Below are 17,801 nucleotides of genomic sequence, written 5' to 3'. Positions count from 1 at the left end.
ATCTGTGTCTTCAGTTTCTTTAGAGTTTCAGTGTCGTGCTCAGAGTTAATGGTGATACCCTTTGGCGTGAATTCCAAATGGACTATCCCCTTCACCGCCCAAAAAGCCATAAGCATGACTTTCCCGGCAGATGATTGTATCTTTAATTTTTTCGTTGCTGGTGATTCTTTGTGGCCGTACTGTTGACCCTCTCTTACTCTCAGGATCATGATGGTGCACTCAACTGTCATCTCCTGAATTGGTGGTCGTATGGCAGCTTAGCTGCTGGGGTAGCTATCATTTCTTGAGGCACGACTGTGTCACTGATGCAGTGCCTCTCTACCAGTACACACACTGGAACTGGTACTCATTTCGCCGACCTCGGAAGGATGACAGGCTGAGTCAACCCCCTGGTGTATTAATTCAACGGCCGAGGGGGCTTGAACTCAGGACCCTAGGATCCCAAGCCACCACCCTAACCACTGAGCCAACACCAGGCTGTATCTCCTGAATTGAATAGGAACTGGTCACCTTCACATTCATAGCTGAGCACCCAAACACACTGACATCGTCATGCTGCCCTCTGCCATCTGCCATCTTGACTGACATAGCACTGAGACATATATTGTCAGAATCACAAAACTTCACACCCAGTGGTGGGAAGACCTAATGTGTGGATTTCACTTTGTTTCATTTTACTATATTTACCTGTTTTGGAGAAAAAGAATAGAAGTCATTATTTTTCAACATGCCCTTGTATACCTATATTTATGATGATCCTCTGATGATCTTACATGGAAGCAAATTGTAATGCGTAAGTTAAGTGCAATAATTTCAGTTTATTATATAGTATGGAAGCCTCCTGGTGGACAGAGTGAATTAAAAGAATATGAAGACGAATGGCACAGTCCAAACGATCGACTGTGTTGCGCTCGTTTGGAATCGGGTCCTTATTTCAGCAAAGTAACAGAAGTTCGGGATTCTTGGACTGCACATTAAAAACGAGTAGAACGGGCACGGTGGTGACAGCTTCCAAGGAACATTGGCGTGTTGGTGAATAGTTTGTTTTGAAAACGTTTGTGCATTGTCTCTGATGCATTTAATCACGCTTTTTGAAAGTGATGGCCAATCATAACACAATAAAAGTTAATAGACACGTGTTTGATATGTATTGGGTGCAGTTTGCCACAAACCCGTGTTACTGCCGTTGAGGTATTGATAAACAAATCTATTTGCAAAATCCAACCATTGAGACTTGGCTCATTTTTAACGTCTTACAAGTGTATCAGGATTTGAAATGCTAAAATGCATTTTAAAGATGGAGTAGAATTGGGATAGAAAGCTGCTCTGAGAAAACCTGAATGAGAGTTGTGTGTTTTGAAACTGGGATGATAGTCACTGTGCACTTGCTGATGATCTTGTTTTTTTTTTTTTTTTTTCAAACAGTTAGGCTAATATTGATGCACATAAATAGAATACTGTCAGACCCCGCTATTCACGGGGGATACGTTCCTTGAAAATGCCGCGAATTGCAGAGCGTTGTTTCAATGGAAAAAGGGGGATAGGTTTCCAGCGGTTCCTGATTCATGAGGGAAAATGAAAAATCCCATGGAAAGCCATGGATACGCGAAGCACAAGACCACGAATGTTGAAGCGGATCGCAGCGAATATGCAGAGCCCGCAGATAATGAATCCGCGAATTGCGGAGTCCGACAGTATTGTATCTTGCTGCATTGATTATTTATTGACTTGAATTGAGAAAGTGGGGGCTAATGTAGCCAGAAAAAGTAGGGGGAGGGGGTAATTTGGTGCATTTGCAAAAACAGTGGGGTGGATGTTTTTTCTTTCTTTCCTTTTGCCAGGAAAAGAAGTTTCATCTTCAGACTCAGATGGACCGTGTGAAGAAGAAGGTTCGTGATGTTGAAGAGAAGAGCCATGACCTCATTCAGAAATGGGAGGAGAAATCTCGGGAATTCATCGCAAACTTCCTGGAGCTCTTTGGTCCTCAAGGGGTGCTGGTGAGTTTAAACGTTGCTCACAAAAAGTAATAACAAATGTTTCAAACGGTCCTCAAATTTACATTTTTTTTTTTTGCAATTCTTCCAGTTTAACTTTGTTTTTTAATCAGATTTTATTTACATCTTTGACTTTAATCTTATCATCCTCTCTTGGCCTTCTGGTAATTGCGATGAGCATGATGCATGTGTATGCAAACATATAGTAGGCCATTCAGCCCATCTCTTTTCTGTTCTGTATTTCCCTGTTGCAAGTAGCGTTAATTAAGCCTCCCGATATAGTATAGGGGAAGGCTCATAGCTGCTCTCGGGTTTTTCTACAATTAGTGTTGTGCCCCCGGTTTTTAAGGGTACCTCGGTCTCTTCGACCCCCCCCCCCCCAAGAATACTAAACCACCATTTAGGGTTCCTCATCCTTTGTTTTTTGCCAATATCCGAGAGGACTTTCAGAATGATATTTTCCATCAATAATGGAAATAAAAAGTATGCTTGTGGGGTTGACAATTGTTTTTGACTTTGACCTATTTTTTGAGGTCAGGGCCCAATAGACTTTCACCAAAACTCAACTAAGGGTTATCCGATCATCACAAAATTGCCCTCCTCAGCTAGCCCTTGAGCAAGGCACATTTACATTTAATTTACATCATACCCCTCCAGGTTCGAGGTCAAATGTCAGTCTGAAGAAAAAAGAAAAAAAATTAAACTTTTTTTTTTGTTATTGCTCAATTTTGCCAATGTGCAATCTCAAAGATCATAATAGTGGACCTGCACTGAAGTTGTGCACCGCATATTTCATTAGTGTCCTTGACCTACTTTTTGGGGATTGTGACCTAATTAACAAAAACACCTTTTTGATCTTAATTTTCCTCCAATTTTCATGATGTTGAGTTTTATGGATAGATTGTAGATGGGACACATTTTCTTCATATACACTCTCCATAAATGTTGAAGCTCAAGGTCATATGATCGTCCAAAAAAAAAATTATATATATATATATATATACATACATACACATCATACCCTTATATACATCAATATGAGCCCAACTGTCCGGAAACGTCTGGTACCTTTGCTAGTTTATAATATCTGTAACTAAAATGAAGTTGGAATAACTGGCTTTAAGGATTCACCTAAAATGTGACATGCTCTGACATGCAGTGCCTCCTCCTGGCACTGCATCAAACAGCAATTTTGGTCCCGTCCAACCTCGCTGGGGATTGAACCCAGACAATAGACGGTTCAACAACAAACATGCCTCTATCTGAGCTGTTTTTTGCATATAGTTTGCTGAACTAGTTTTGCTTCAACCTGTGTTTCTAATGCTGTATTGGTATTTTGTTGTGGCCTGAACCTTGTCTATAAAAGTACTACATCAAAAAAACAACAGGCATTCTTTCATTAAGGCGCTGTCACACCTTGACGATTTAGCCAGCGTATCCCGACTTATGAAAAATTTGTCTAAAACGCTGACAGATGTCGAATACGTTATGGGTAAGTTTTGTATACGTTAAGAGCACGCTGAAAAACACTGCCATACGTCGTAGTACGCTGGCTTTCATCGTTGTACTTTGCGGTTGTCCTCAAATTTTAGCATGCTTGAAATTTTACGACGTATGCCAGCGTACGACTCGCACGTTCCGCTACGCTGGCCATAAGTTGTAGGCACGTTATGCGATCGTTGACACACGTTACTTGTAAGTTACTCATAAGTCGAAACACGTCGAGGTAATGATTAGCGTACCCGAAACTTATTTATAACCTATGAGTAACGTGTTGTAGGCACGTTACACGATCATTGCACACACGTCGAGGCACGTTATGCGATCGTTGACACACGTCGAGGCACGTTATTTGTAAGTTACTCATAAGTCGAAACACGTCGAGGTAATGCTCAGCGTACCCAAAACTTATTTCTAAACTATGAGTAACGTGCTTTGAACAGAGGTGTAACGTACCTCCAACGCTTATTGACGTATGTATACGTATTTGATTGACATCTTCCGGACGACCACAGAACTTGCTGAACGTGTTTCTAATTTACAGCTACCGTATAATGGCGTATTGGCAGCGTTTAAAAAAAAAAAAAAAACAATAACTTCCGATATTTCGTCACGTGCCGTTATGTCACGTCCGATTGCCTCTTCAGTTTGCTCATGTCTTATTCTTAGTTCCTCCTCTGTGAATATTTTCTGTTTGAGGATATTATCACGTCGACGTCGAAACTTAAAAGCAAATGTCCAAATATATTTTAAATTCGTGATTGACTAAAAAAAAAACAACAACAACAACAACAACTTCAGATATTTCATCACGTGCCTTCACGGAGCCAAGGAGAAAAAAAAGAAAATGTGCCTTGACGGAGAAAATAAGTTTCGGGTATGCTAAACATTACCTCGATGCGTTTCGACTTATGAGTAACTTACAAGGAACTTGTGTTGACGTGTGTCAACGATCCCATATCGTGCCTACAACTTATTCCCAGTGAAGTGGAACGTGTGAGCCATACGGCGAGTATGTCGTAAAATTTTCAGCATGCTTGAAATTTCATGACGTACGAGACGTACCACGAAATATGGCAGCATACTTCATCCTTTTTCAGCGTGCTCTTAACGTATTGTTACGGCTGTGGAAATTCGCAGAACACCATAAAGGTCCTTAGTTCAGTTAGATCGATAAGTCCGTGTTCAGTTAGATTTCCCCACCGTTGTTTAATGGGAACTATTCGTGTTAACCGGGCCGTGATCTTTGAGATCGTGTTTTTCTTTGACTATCGTTATTTTGGACCAACCACATTTCAACCACCACAACCACCTTTACAACGCCACCATCACAACCACGATCGCCTCAACCACCAACCACAACCAAACCACCACCACCAACGTCGCTCTCAGACAACCGCTTCAGATCCACCATCCTCCCACCACAACCACACGCGCCTCTCAACAAACCACACATCCTCATCACCTCAACCACAACGCCAACCACAATTACGCCAATCACCTAACCACCTTCCCCGCTACGCCAACGACCGATCCCCTTCTCCACAAACCAAATTGCAACCCTCTCCGCTCATGAAGGCCGTCTCTGCGGAGGAAAAGGAACAAGGGATTTCGATAACGCGAGGGAAAAACAAGAAGGAACATTGGTGGCACACGGATTTTCCCACGCTTTGGTGTGGGGAAATGCGATTCAAGCCAGAGGTCAAAGGTCATGTGAAGGAGGGGCCTCATTTTGGGGGAATGAATCTCCCTAGGCCTGGGCCATGTAACGATTCCCTCACCCCCCCACCCCCCGCGCCGCGAGGGGGGGGTGAGAGGGTTGGACATGGGCAACACCCCTTTTCTCGAAGCTTCCCACAGGAGCTCGAAGGAGGGCGGAGCAAGAAGCCAGGAGGAATATAAGGGCCCGCAGGAGCCAAGGTGGGGGTGTGGTTTCTTTTGGTGGCTTCTTCTTCCTGGTGGGGATCTTCGGCTCGTGGTGGCCTGTCTGTGGAGAAGCGGTCCGTGGAGCGACCCATTCGTCGGAGCTCGCGGTCGGTGGGGAGTCTGGGCTTGGCACCAGGGACGCGGACTAGAGGCACTGCTGTGCCAGCTCTGTGGCGCAAACCTGCACGTCCGAGTGTAGAGCGCCGGAGAGAGAGCTCACCGGCCCCGTGGAAGGCCCGAGTCAGCCACAACTATCCTAGCTGCTGTGGGGACAGACGTCGCGACTCGCCCATCAAGGCACCACGAGGGTGCAGGTAACCTGCAACGGTCTCGTGGGGCCTGTTCGGTCACCAAGGCTCCACGGTATAAAGGTCTACGGACCCTGTCTTTGAGGGTAGTCTTTTCTTTTCTTTTGAATGAATGTTGGTGGCGCCGTCTATAAGTAGAACTGTGTAAGTGCTGTGCATTGATAATTGCTTATAGTCAGTTGTAGTGCTTTCGTTGCCTGTATACGTGTTTGCATTGCTTACTGCATGCGTGTTTAGTATTCCCTGAATACGTGTTGTAGTAAATAAATGTGCTTGGTTAAATGTACACCCTTCATTGCGTTCTCTTTCCCCTATTGGAATACCATATTGCACTGCGGAATAGTAGTTGGGTTTTAAACACCCGGTAAATAGAATCGGATCCGGCGAGTTCGGGCGATAATATCTGCTCGGTTATCACTGAAGAACGGAACGCACCGCTTGAGCGGTTAGTGTCCAAGCCGACCTGCGTCGAGGTACGGTCTCCCCGTAGGCTACCCGCGCGAGTACTTAGTTATATCGATATTCGGCGATTGACCCTATTTTGCGCGGATAGAAAATTGGCTAGGCCGTGGTGGGATTAAGAACCCACCCGTGCAAGGGTTCCGGAAGGTCATGACTGAATTGTCCATCCGGTGGGCGACGCGGCTGCTATTAGAAAAACGCAGTCGATCGCACGCCGGTGGGCGCGAATTCGTAACAGTATACACAACTTACTCATACCGTATCCGACGTGTGCCAGCTTGGTTCGGGAAATTTTTCATCGGTCGGCATACGCTGGCTAAATCATCAAGGTGTGACTGCGTGGTTGACACTTTCAATTTTCAGGCGGTTATGATTTCAATCGGCGTGCGGCGTGTTTTTAACAGGCTACGCCACAAGTTCGTCGGCGATACGTGCAGCGCGCTATGCCTAAGTTAAACTATCGTTGGGCATAGGTTGTGAACGCCGACAACAGGCTAAGCATTCGTTGGTATAAGTTATCTATAAGACAACGAAGCGTTCTGTGCCCGTTACCAATATGTTATGCATACGACCAACACGTTATGAATACGACCAAAACTTAAAAAAAAACATCAATTTCAGCGTACGCCAACGTTTTACATACATTTTTATACGTTTCCATTGCTGGCTAAATCGTAAAGGTGTGGCAGCACCTTTAGTCAGGTTCCTTGTGTAATTTCGTTGGAATTTTTTGGAGAGTAGCAAACTTATAGATTTTTGAGAAGTTTAAAATCTATTCAAATGAAAAAAATGATGTTTCACATTTTTTTCAACTTTTGGAAAGGTCGTTTTGGGGTGAAAAACGCTTTTTTTGAATTCCAATTTTAAAAAATCTGAAACAATCCAAAATAACCAACTGATGATGGATTACTGTTAAATGGATAACAATGGATTTTATAAGATAATAAAAGTTGCATTTTGACTGTCGGTTGCCATGGAGACAGCATTTTTGAAGTGGAATTGCCATTTTTTAATATATAGATTTTAAAATTATATTTTCCATCGGATGGCCGAAATAATTGTTAAATATAGTGACCATGACTAACTTACACATAAGTATTATGATTTTCAAGTATTGGAACAGTTGGTTGCCATGGAAACGGCCATCTGTGCAATGAAACATTGGTGTGTCTGTTGTTCAATGTCAGAAGGTTTCGGCACCTTCAGTAGTAAAAGGTTTGATTTTAAGGTTTTTTTTAGTTTGATGTATTGCAAGTGTGATCTTGTCGGGAACATAGGTGACGCCACGTCGCGATGCCATGCCATCGCTTCAGGTTACGGTTGCTGGGCGTGGCATGATGTCGTGATGTGGCGCGGCGCGCATCCAAGCACGTGCAGCACTATGACGTCATTTTCAGTTCGCTTCGTTTATTCTCGATTTATTCATGACAGTTTGCTTCGGAGCTTCGTTTCATCACATGCGGTTTTCAACACCTTTCTTGCTTTTTTGGTAAGTTGTGATAGCCTTTGAGGTGGATGTAGCTTTTTGTCATTTTATGTTCTTCTGTATGGGGTAGGATTATGGTTTGAATGGCCACGGGGTTGGAGGTTTTAATTGCGTTTCCTATTAGGCTAGGAGTTGGAAGTCATAAGATTTTGTTGCTAAACGGATCAATGGTGGTCAGCCTATGGGTGCGAGTGAAGAAGGAGAAGAACAGAATGTACAACACTAGCAATCAAGATCAGGGACAAGACAGTAGATCTAAAAGAAACCAAGGATTTGTATGGTAGACTGATGGTACTCTCCAGATCCAGCAGGAACGTCGACCAGAAGGATGCAATTGGCAACTTTGAATTCACTGTGACACCGAGGGCCCTGTTTGCACCAAACGGTAGCTTTCTGTTATGCACCGACAAGTCGAAGCTAATCCACAACTTGGAGAAGTTTGCCAACAAGGAACCGTCTTTACCAGAAGATGAGCTTGATGCCACACACATGGAACCAGCACCCGCTGAATCTGTAACTGATGGCAGTACGAGCATGAAGGTCGCAGTCGTGGATGGAATGGTAGTTGTCCAGAAAATGACCAAGAAACCAGCAATGGTCATGACAGTGAAGGGACCTCAGTGAATGTTTCAATGATAGGGTGATGAGTCTGACCAGAGGCTTCGACCATGTAATTCTTGTTTTTGATACATACAAGCAAGATTCCCTCAAGAGCACAACCAGAGACAAACGACATCAAGGAAAGGCACCAGTGCAATATCAGGTCAAGGATGATACCAGTATCAAACACATCACGATGAGTCGATTTCTGTCCCATGATCAAACCAAGGCTGATCTGACGGAGTACTTGGCAGAGAAAACTCTAGAATACAACTGCGATTAAACAAAGGTGGTAGTCGTTTCGGCATCTGGGCGGATGTCGAGCAACAGAGGTCTCCAATTTGAGACGAATAACCATGAGGAGGCCGATACGTTGATGATCCAAGCAAGCAATAGCTGCATCACAGCAACACACGGGAGATATTGAGCTGACGATATTCTCACCTGATACGGATGTTCTGGTTCTTGCTATAGCAAACTATCATCTCCTGCCAAGACACACATCTATCTCAATGGCATCTAGCATTGTCAAAATCGAGCCAATCTGGAAGGCCCTCGGTGAGGAGAGAGCCCAGGCATTGCCAGCCTTCCGCGCATTCACAGGTGCCGATAATACTGGGCGGTTCGCTCGACATGGTAAGACAAAGTGGTTTCAGTGCTACTTGAAGCCCGATGACGACATGGTAGATGCCTTTGCTATGCTCTGTAAGGATGCTGAACTGTCAGAGGACCTATACACAACTTTAGCAAGATTTGTCTGTTTGGGTTATTGTCCAAGCGGTGTAAATATTTCCAGCATCCCTGAACTTCAGTGGCATCTCTTCTGTAAGAACATGGCTGAGAATGACGAGTTACCACCAACTGTCGGTGCTCTGAGGCAGCATATCATGCGGGTACATATCCAGACATAACATACGTTTGGGGTCATGCAATAATTTCTCAGCAAACATTTCTTGATCCATTAAAGAATGGCTTCCACAAAGGACACGAGTGGTCAACTCAAACCGACAACAGACATTCTCCCTGCACCAAAAGCAATTATCGAGATGATAAGGTGCCAGTGTAAGACAATGTTCATCACAGAGATGTTCCTGCAGGGCCAAGAGCTTAACATGCACTGATTTTTTGCATGTGCAGCACTTCGTGTGAGAATGACGAAGACTCAAACATTGAATGGCATGACCACGATAGTGATGATGACGATGACAATGATGAGTGACATTAGAGACAGTGATGCCAATTGGCTACAAACTGATATTTGACATTAAGTACAATTTACTGATCACCATATTCATGCATTACTTGTTTCAAGATTTGAAAGCAATACATTAAATAAACGGCAATTTGACAAAATGATAGCCATTTCCATGGTAACCATTGCTCAAAATACAGATATATGTATTCTATATTAAGAACTGTCCTCGAGTTAACAATTATGCATCATCAGTTGCTTGCTTGCGATAAATTTTGAATTTTCATAGCTGAATTTAAAAAAACGGGTTTTTACCCCCAAAACGACCTATTTCACCACATTATATGCATTGAAAAAAATGTGAAACATGGATTTTCTGTTTTGGTATTGTTTAAGCTTTCCAAAAATGTTGGTTAGCTACTCTCCAAAAAATTCCAAAGAATGTCAAATTATGGACACAAGGAACCTGACTACATTGAAAAGTAGGGCCAAAAAGTCATTTTGGATTATGGTGGTGGTTGCTCTTTTTAAGAGCAAACTCCAAAATCCTGCTTTTACTCTCTCACCAAGCCCCACCTGGCAAGCGTGGTGAGGATGTATAAAGTCTTCAGAAGGTGGCATCTGTCTTCTTCTTCGATTATGAGAATTATTTGTATCCTTTGGATATGAATGCGAAAAAATATTGGATTTAGTGAGCAGTGAACAGTTTGCATAAAGTATTATGGTCATGCGGTCTTCAACAACTGTCACGCCACTCAGCGGATATGGGACGAAAAGGTCTCAATGACCGCTAAGTTAGTCTGGTGTAAATTGACATCTCTGAATGCAACGACGGTGGCGGGATGCCAACAAGAGGAACCGAGCAGTGCTTATCAATGTTCTGCGCTCGAGGTGCGTTAGCGCAGACCCAATCTACTCATTGAATTAATTAATAATCCAATTCTCTGAGTGCTACAGTGCCCACTGCTGATGCCTACACAAGGTTTCATAAAATGGGGAAATGAGAGAAGGCACAGCTGCACAGTGGCAATTATAATTAATCAGTAATACATAACTATCCCCAATGAACTCCTGGAACCATGATGGCTTCGCATATATTGTTGCGGGGCCGGGTATCGGTGGCAAGCACGACCACTAGAGGAAGCAGTCGAGTTGGCTCCAATACGAGGCTTTTTTTTTTTTTTGCACCACCAGGGCGGCAGTCTGCGTCTCACTCGTTCGTCCCTTCCGTCGGACGATACCTGGGGCCTTGTCGTCGCCATGCACATCGCAACAAGCGCTTACCTTCGAGGGGTCCGCCATGCGAGGTCCCCAGTGACGTCACTCGCACACTGAACCTGCGCGGTTTCCCGTGCAGGCCAGCCCGAGCGTATCGTCCCGGGAACCCGCTCCGCACATTCTGCGAGCAGAACACGCGGTCACACACGCACCCGCATGTGGACCCGTCCGTTCCAAATTCACACAACACTCGCCTACATTTTTGCCATCAACGCGGCCGGCTCGTATCCGAAGTGGAACATTTCCGGGCTGCATCACAGACGCGCGCGTGCGGGCCGTGCACGAAACGCGCCAAGGACCTCGTATGCGCCGTCACACGAACCCGGTGCAGTTGCCAAATTAACCCTTTGCGGCCTATTAAGCTCGCTACTCGTGTCTCCCGTCTGAATCCGTCCGACGTCCATTTCCATGCATGCACCCAAACATGCCATGACACTCGCATTCTGCACACCTGGGACACATTTCAACACACACTCTGGGACAATCACATCAGGGATTCGTGTTAACTCAAGGGGTCCCGTGATCTCTACCCCCCCCCCCCAAAACTCTGCATGGACCCCTCCACGTCATGCACCCGCTAGACCCGACCGGACTCACCTGGTCACAATCCACTTTGAGGGAGCATACCGTCTACCTCTGTTCCTGAGGGAGGTTACCCTGATGCTCGCCCCGGGTCTCAACACATTCCACCAGCTCGACCCCATTGTCCCTTCATATCTCTTCCTGTGTGTGCTCGTCTTTAGTTTCATACAATTCGTCCCTCTCATTTGATTTCTGCGTCTCCGTCACCTCGTTTATTATTTCCTCTCTTATTTTCTGCGTCTGTCACCTCCTTTAATTTTTTCGTCGTCCCCTCGTGTCTTGTCTTACACATCTCCCCAATTATTGTGGTGGCATCACTCGTCGTCCCGACCTCACCCGTCTCCATTGTGGGCCGAACACATTCCACACTCCTCCTCGGTTCGGTCATTCTGCCACGTGGTGCTGCTATTATGCCTTTTATGCCCGCCTGTAGCTTCAACTCCATGTACTGCATTTTGCGCTTCAAATTCCCCTTCATGCTTTGCACGCTCGCATCCATTTTGCGCTCCAAATCCCCCTTCATGCTTTGCGCACTCGCATCCATTTTGCGCTCCAAACCCCCCTTCATGCTTTGCGCATCCATCCTCCACATATCGCTCCTCATCTCGTCCATTTTTTGCATCAATTGCTTCATTCCCTCCATAATCCAGTCGAAGTCAGATGGTCCTGACGAGGCCGATTCGCCACGGACGCGGGAGAAAGTTTGGTGCAGGGAGCACTCATACGCCACCCCTCCCGCGCCCATTACAACCTCTGGGTTTGGCTGTAGGGAAATGTCTTCCTGCATGGGGTTGTCCTGTACGGTATTGTCCTGGACCATGGGTTCCTCTAAACCTACCATTATCTCTCCACCCACCTGCTCCAGCTCATCTTGGCTTGCCATGTTGCATATTGAGAAATAAATTTTACTTGCTCCCAACACCCCTGATCCGAATCCCGTTAATTTCGTGGAGGCAGAGGGGTTCGAACCCCGCTCCTGAACACCAATTGTTACAGGGCCGGGTATCGGTGGTGAGCACGACCGCAAGAGGGAGCAGTAGAGTCGGCTCCACCGAACACACCGGAATTGAGGTCGTGCCTTTTGGATAAGTCCGAAAGGCACGGGTCCCTTACTGGACCATGAATCGCCAATAATTTGACCGCGTGGGGTAGGGTCAATTGGCAAACTTCAATATACCTAATTACCCACGAGGACAAAGCTACCAGGGAATTCACACCCTTGACGGACCTCGAGCGGAATGAGCCGTTACTGAGCCCGAACCGTTGTGTAACCCGAGCAGAGATTACCAATGTCCGTCGGACCAAATGAACAATTTACGGCCTCGCTATTTCTCAACACATACCATGCCAAGCCATTGAAAGAAACACAGAAACGAGCTGGAACATTTAACAAAAGGGATATTTATTTATAATGGGGCAGGGGAGCATACAAGAAGACAGAGTTAACCGAATAAAAGGAATGCAATTTACACACACGGCACTTAAACGTTTCTACTTAAGAGACAGGTCCACACACAGACACACACCCCCCAAAAAAAAATGGTGGTCGTGGCCTTTATTGATACCCCCATCTGAGGGAAGGTGAGCTGGAGGTAAGAGCCTGGCTTGGACCTTTCCGCTTCGTGCGGTTCTCAACGATCTGGCCCGACGGGACTCGAACCTGCAACACGATGCCGCTCCAAGCACGAGGTATGGATGGTAGCGTCGGGCTCTGGTACGCTCCACCGGCAAAACAGGCGGCGAGGCAAGCAGGCAAGCGATTCTGCTCCGGCTCGCAAGCAGGCGATTCACGGCGGGAAGACACTCACCGGGTCGCCCCCACACAATTATCCCTTTTTCTTGATAGGTGGGAGGGATCCATCTAGTGTCATTCCCCTCCTCATTGGACAGGCGTGTCGGGCGATCTCCCTGCCATCCGAGATTGGTTGGGGGGGGGGGTGCCCATGTCTCCACCCCTCGACCAGGAAGTCGAGTTGCAATATGTTGCATTGGCTCGCCATTGGCCGAGAGGCGGCAGACGTGCTCGCACCCCTCCGATTGGCTGAGAGGGGCGCCATGCCCGTATTTGAAGCGAAATCCAAGACGCCAACGTCCAAAGAAACCCCGCCTGGCACATTGGACTCCACCCACGGCTGTGCTTGACACGCATGTGCGTGCAATGGTGCCAGTGGATGATGGTGGAAGGAAGTGAGGGCAGGGTGGTGTGCTTTTGTTGTAGCTGATGTAGTAGTAGTTGTTGTTAAAAGATCTAATAATCCTGACTATACAATAATTCGTAGTGCACACATGTAATTCCCATTAGACAAAGGGGGGATTTTAACTGTAAACACATACTTACCGATATAGTTGATCTACGGGGACTCTGGCTGCTTGTGTGCACAAGGTTTCCAAATCCGGAACAATATGCCTTGCTCATTCACTCGGGGGAAACACGAGACTCGGCACAGTATCCAGAAGCCAAAATAAAACTTGTGCTGCACGAGCCCCGTTCACGCATGTGGCCCAGATTAATCCATGTGGGCTCCAACCCGGTTGGCCATTGAATTACTGGACGGGCGCACAACAGTTCGGTCTGGTTCTGGCCTCACTGCACCTCGGGTATCTCCCCCTGGGACCTCTTGCGCTAATTAGCAGCATTAACTGAGACTCTCCCACTGCCATGTTTACTGTCTTTTCTGGCACATGAAGTGTCCTTTATAAGGTCTCACAGAACCCATCGAATCACACGTCAGGCATGTTCATTGGGCAGTACATCAGGCTCATGTCCATATACGGCTTGTTTGTGGCCCCGCACAGACTCTGCGATCATGCGTGGGCCACGTCCATTGGTTATTATGCTGGGGAAATTCCACACAGATAAATAAACTACAGGGTATGTTCAAGAATCTAAGGGGGGATATATGGCTTAGATATAGGGATTTGGGGGGGGGGTAAGATTTATCACCAACAAGGATTACACCATACTTATTCCAACATGTACTGTGAAATAACTATTCTAATCTATCCCCCATTCCACCTCCGAGACTAGATCCATAACGGTATGAAGGATGGGGTATAAGGGTTTGATGGTTTTGTTTGAGGGAATGCTGCAGGAAATCAATTCTGGTACCAGTCCAATCTGTCATCTTGCTGTGTTGCACTGTTTCCACAGAAGCACATGATCCAAGAGGGAAAAGGTCGAATGCTGCAAGCAATCAATTCTGGTACCAGTCCACCCAGAGATCGTTCACCCTCACCCTCTCCTGCTTTTCGCTGGCCTTTTTCCCGCACTTCTCCTTCTCCCTCACCACCACCATCACCTAAAGACATTTACACACGGACCCTCGACCTGTCCTCCGATGTTGCGTCATCTAGTCCTGCTGAAGACTAGGTATAATTTTGGCTGTTTGGTGGCAAAGGCAGTACAACTATTACTTCTATTTTCCTTCAATGTCAATTGTATTGGTTTCATTTTTAGGTTTTGTTTTATAATTCGTCTCTTTTGTTTTAAATGACTCAAATCAATATTGTATGCTTATGCAAACAATAAGGTTTAAAGAAAAGAAAAAAAAACAAGTATAGTCAGATTACAAAGATTATCCAACTTGTTTCTTTATCTTACACTTTCTCAAACTCTCAACTTTGGAATAAATCTGCTCAAGAGTGATGTTTTCAAAATGTACTGTAAGATTTATTTTAAGAAGAAAAATAAACAAACAATGCACTGAGCAAATTGTTTTGTTCTGATTCAGTGTAAATGCAAGTTTTCACTCATGTGACGTGGGACATCTAACCAAGCAATAGCATCGTCATAAGACATGGTTCATTGTGATAGCGTAGTGAGGGCCTTTTGTTGTTCAAAAGGGAGAAAAATCGCAATGAAAGTAGCATTAGGCTTGTCAATATAGTATTTATAAATTTCCAGGTCCTCTCCATACCTCCACCAGGTGCAACGTATGAAATGCGGGGTGAGTTGTCAATTCCTCAATATTTAGAATCTCGATCTTTGTTATTTTTATGCCATCCCTATATCCACTCATTTCATAGGAAATGTTTATTTATAGCTTCTTGAGTTTTTATTCTGCATCTTCTTCTTCTTCTTTTGGCTGCTCCCGTTAGGGGTGACCACAGCGGATCATCCGTATGATCCGCATCGAGATTTGGCACATGTTTTACGCCGGATGCCCTTCCTGACGCAACCCTGGTCGCCTCTTACGACACAGGGATATGGTACACCTATTTTAACCGGGGTATACACCGGCCCAGTATACTGGTACTCATTCCGCCGACCTCGGAAGGATGACAGGCTGAGTCAACCCCCTGGTGTATTAATTCAGTGACTCAACAGGGCTTGAACTCAGGACCTTTTGGATCCCAAGCTGCTGCCCTAACCACTGCGCCAACACCAGGCTCGTTTTTATTCTGCATAAGGAAATTAAATTTATTCTCCGTTACCAGAGTTACAAAAATAATTTATATTTTTAGGCAGAGCTAAGTGTTAATGGACCATGACTCTTTTACTCCATAAATATGTTATTCATGCAAAATCGGTTTTTGGCACGATCACACACTTTGGGACTGCACAAGTCACATGTAATTACCATTAGCAGCTTCAAGAAACTTGAAAAAAGTTTAAATTTTTGCAGCTTTGAAGATGCCATTTTATTGAGAAGAGTGCAGGTCATGGAAGCTGCATTCATCTCAATCCCTGTGTCAATTAAAGGAACGGTGTGTATTTATAATTATATTTATCGGAATGCTTGAAGCAGTTTATTTAAAACTTGTGGTGGTCTTGAATGCTTTACATCTGGGAGCTTTGACTTCACCAAAAACACGGTGAAACTAGTGTTGTGGGTTTGAAGCCCCGAATGACTATTTATTTTCATCAAAGGAACACTTCAGTTTAAAATATGTACCTTGGCCAAGTTTCAGCTATATAATCTGCCTTTGATAAAGATTATGGAAGGCAAAGAAAGGAGGAAAACAAAAAACCAGGTAGAATGGTGAAATTGGTCAATTTTCTCGTTTTGGACATCATGTTGATTTAGTTGTCATTTATAATAGATCTACTTGAGAACTTTGGCACAAAATTGCCCCAACAGGCTAAGGAACAGCTGCAGGTCTGAATATGGAAAAACCATGTAAATCCATCCATACAGCATAACAAAAAGCCCTGTGATATGAAAAAAAACCCCCAAAACCACAAACCACATACCGAGTAATTTTAAATACATTTTGATATAAAGCTACACATCCAAAAAATATATAGTTTTGGAAAATAAGACATTCCATTCAACCTAAATTATTTTTATAACTTATCAATCATATATAGTGCAAAGCAATTTGGGTTAACTTGTTTTTCTTGTGCACCAGAGCATACAGCAAACCATGTGACTAGGTTATACCAAGAGCTATCTCGTTTTGTCGAGTCGTGTCTGGAGAAATCTGATCATGAATGTCATCAGCAGTCAAACATGCCCATCCTGCACCACTTCGAGAAGCATTGGCAGAGACAGCTTGGTTGCATCCTCTACCCCATCCATCCAGGAAATACATCGTCTGCCTTTTCCTCTAGCCATACTCAGAATGCATGCTCTTCAACGTACCAAATACTAAATGAATGTTTCTAAAAGAGATTTAGTAATTGAATCCATGTGTAAGAACAACCAACAATTTCACCAACAACTCATATATTAAAATTGGTTTCCATTTTTACTGATCACTGAATTTTGGTTTAATGAACAGCATGAGCTTAAAACAAAACCCGATTAAATCTTCACTAGCTTCCTGTTAAAGTGATATGGTGTCTACTGTGTTGATGCAAATTATGCTGTTAGTTATATTATTAATAAAGCAAGTGCATTAATAAGGTCAAGGTGGTGATTCTGGGGGAACTGCTCCAACACAAATCCTCTGAACTTAATCAGTTGTGGATCTGCCCAGCTTATTCAAGGCCTTCATGAACTCGTCAATGGTGTTCCCGCTTTTTGGACCGACCATCTCTTGCAGGATGTTCTTCACAACTTTTGATGGCTGTGGAAATAGAGTTAGGTGCATGTTATAATCGAGAACTCTCAATAAGTTAGTGATGCACTTGCACTACATGCTCTTCTGTTTTACCGACTACGATCGCGCCCTCATTGCTTAAACAAATGGCCTTCGACATTTGTTTGGAATGTCAAAACTAAACGAGTTGCAGGTGACTACGGCCTTGAGAAGAGAGCGGCCATGACAACACACCGTCAGTGCTCTACAGGTGCTTGCATGATCCAGTAACTGCACACCTACATCGTTACATGTGACACTCCAAGGTGAGGAAATAGAATGTTTATTTAAAGGTGGTGCATGCCTGGCCAAGACATTTAACATCAAAAGTGAAACAAAACCTACAACCCTCCTTCACTCTGAGCTCACATTTACACCGGGCATGTAAAAAAGGTCACCCGACAATCTTTTCAATGGCAAAAGAAAGTTTCACCAAGACCTCACAATGT

At 44.6% G+C, this 17,801-nt stretch overlaps 2 protein-coding genes across 4 annotated transcripts in view; one reads left to right on the top strand and one right to left on the bottom strand.

The window, feature by feature from the left end:
- Positions 1-15,040, top strand: part of LOC147024251 (choline-phosphate cytidylyltransferase A-like) — a 50,053-nt gene extending 35,013 nt beyond the window's left edge. Inside the window, exons 7-8 of the mRNA XM_085883998.1 lie at positions 1,842-1,997; positions 14,480-15,040. Coding sequence (XP_085740124.1) covers positions 1,842-1,997; positions 14,480-14,698 — 375 coding nt within the window. The 3' untranslated portion in view covers positions 14,699-15,040. The remainder of the gene's footprint in view (positions 1-1,841; positions 1,998-14,479) is intronic.
- Positions 14,977-17,801, bottom strand: part of LOC147024250 (uncharacterized) — a 90,943-nt gene continuing 88,118 nt past the window's right edge. For all 3 annotated transcript variants that reach the window (XM_085883988.1, XM_085883989.1, XM_085883990.1), the window contains one exon: positions 14,977-17,340. In XM_085883988.1, coding sequence (XP_085740114.1) covers positions 17,227-17,340 — 114 coding nt within the window. In that variant the 3' untranslated portion in view covers positions 14,977-17,226. The remainder of the gene's footprint in view (positions 17,341-17,801) is intronic.

Source organism: Eptatretus burgeri, chromosome 6 (assembly GCF_056783735.1).
Source record: "Eptatretus burgeri isolate ZD-2024b chromosome 6, Ebu_testis_v1, whole genome shotgun sequence".
NCBI classification, from domain to species: Eukaryota; Metazoa; Chordata; class Myxini; order Myxiniformes; family Myxinidae; genus Eptatretus; species Eptatretus burgeri.
This window is presented reverse-complemented; position numbering and strand designations above follow the sequence as displayed.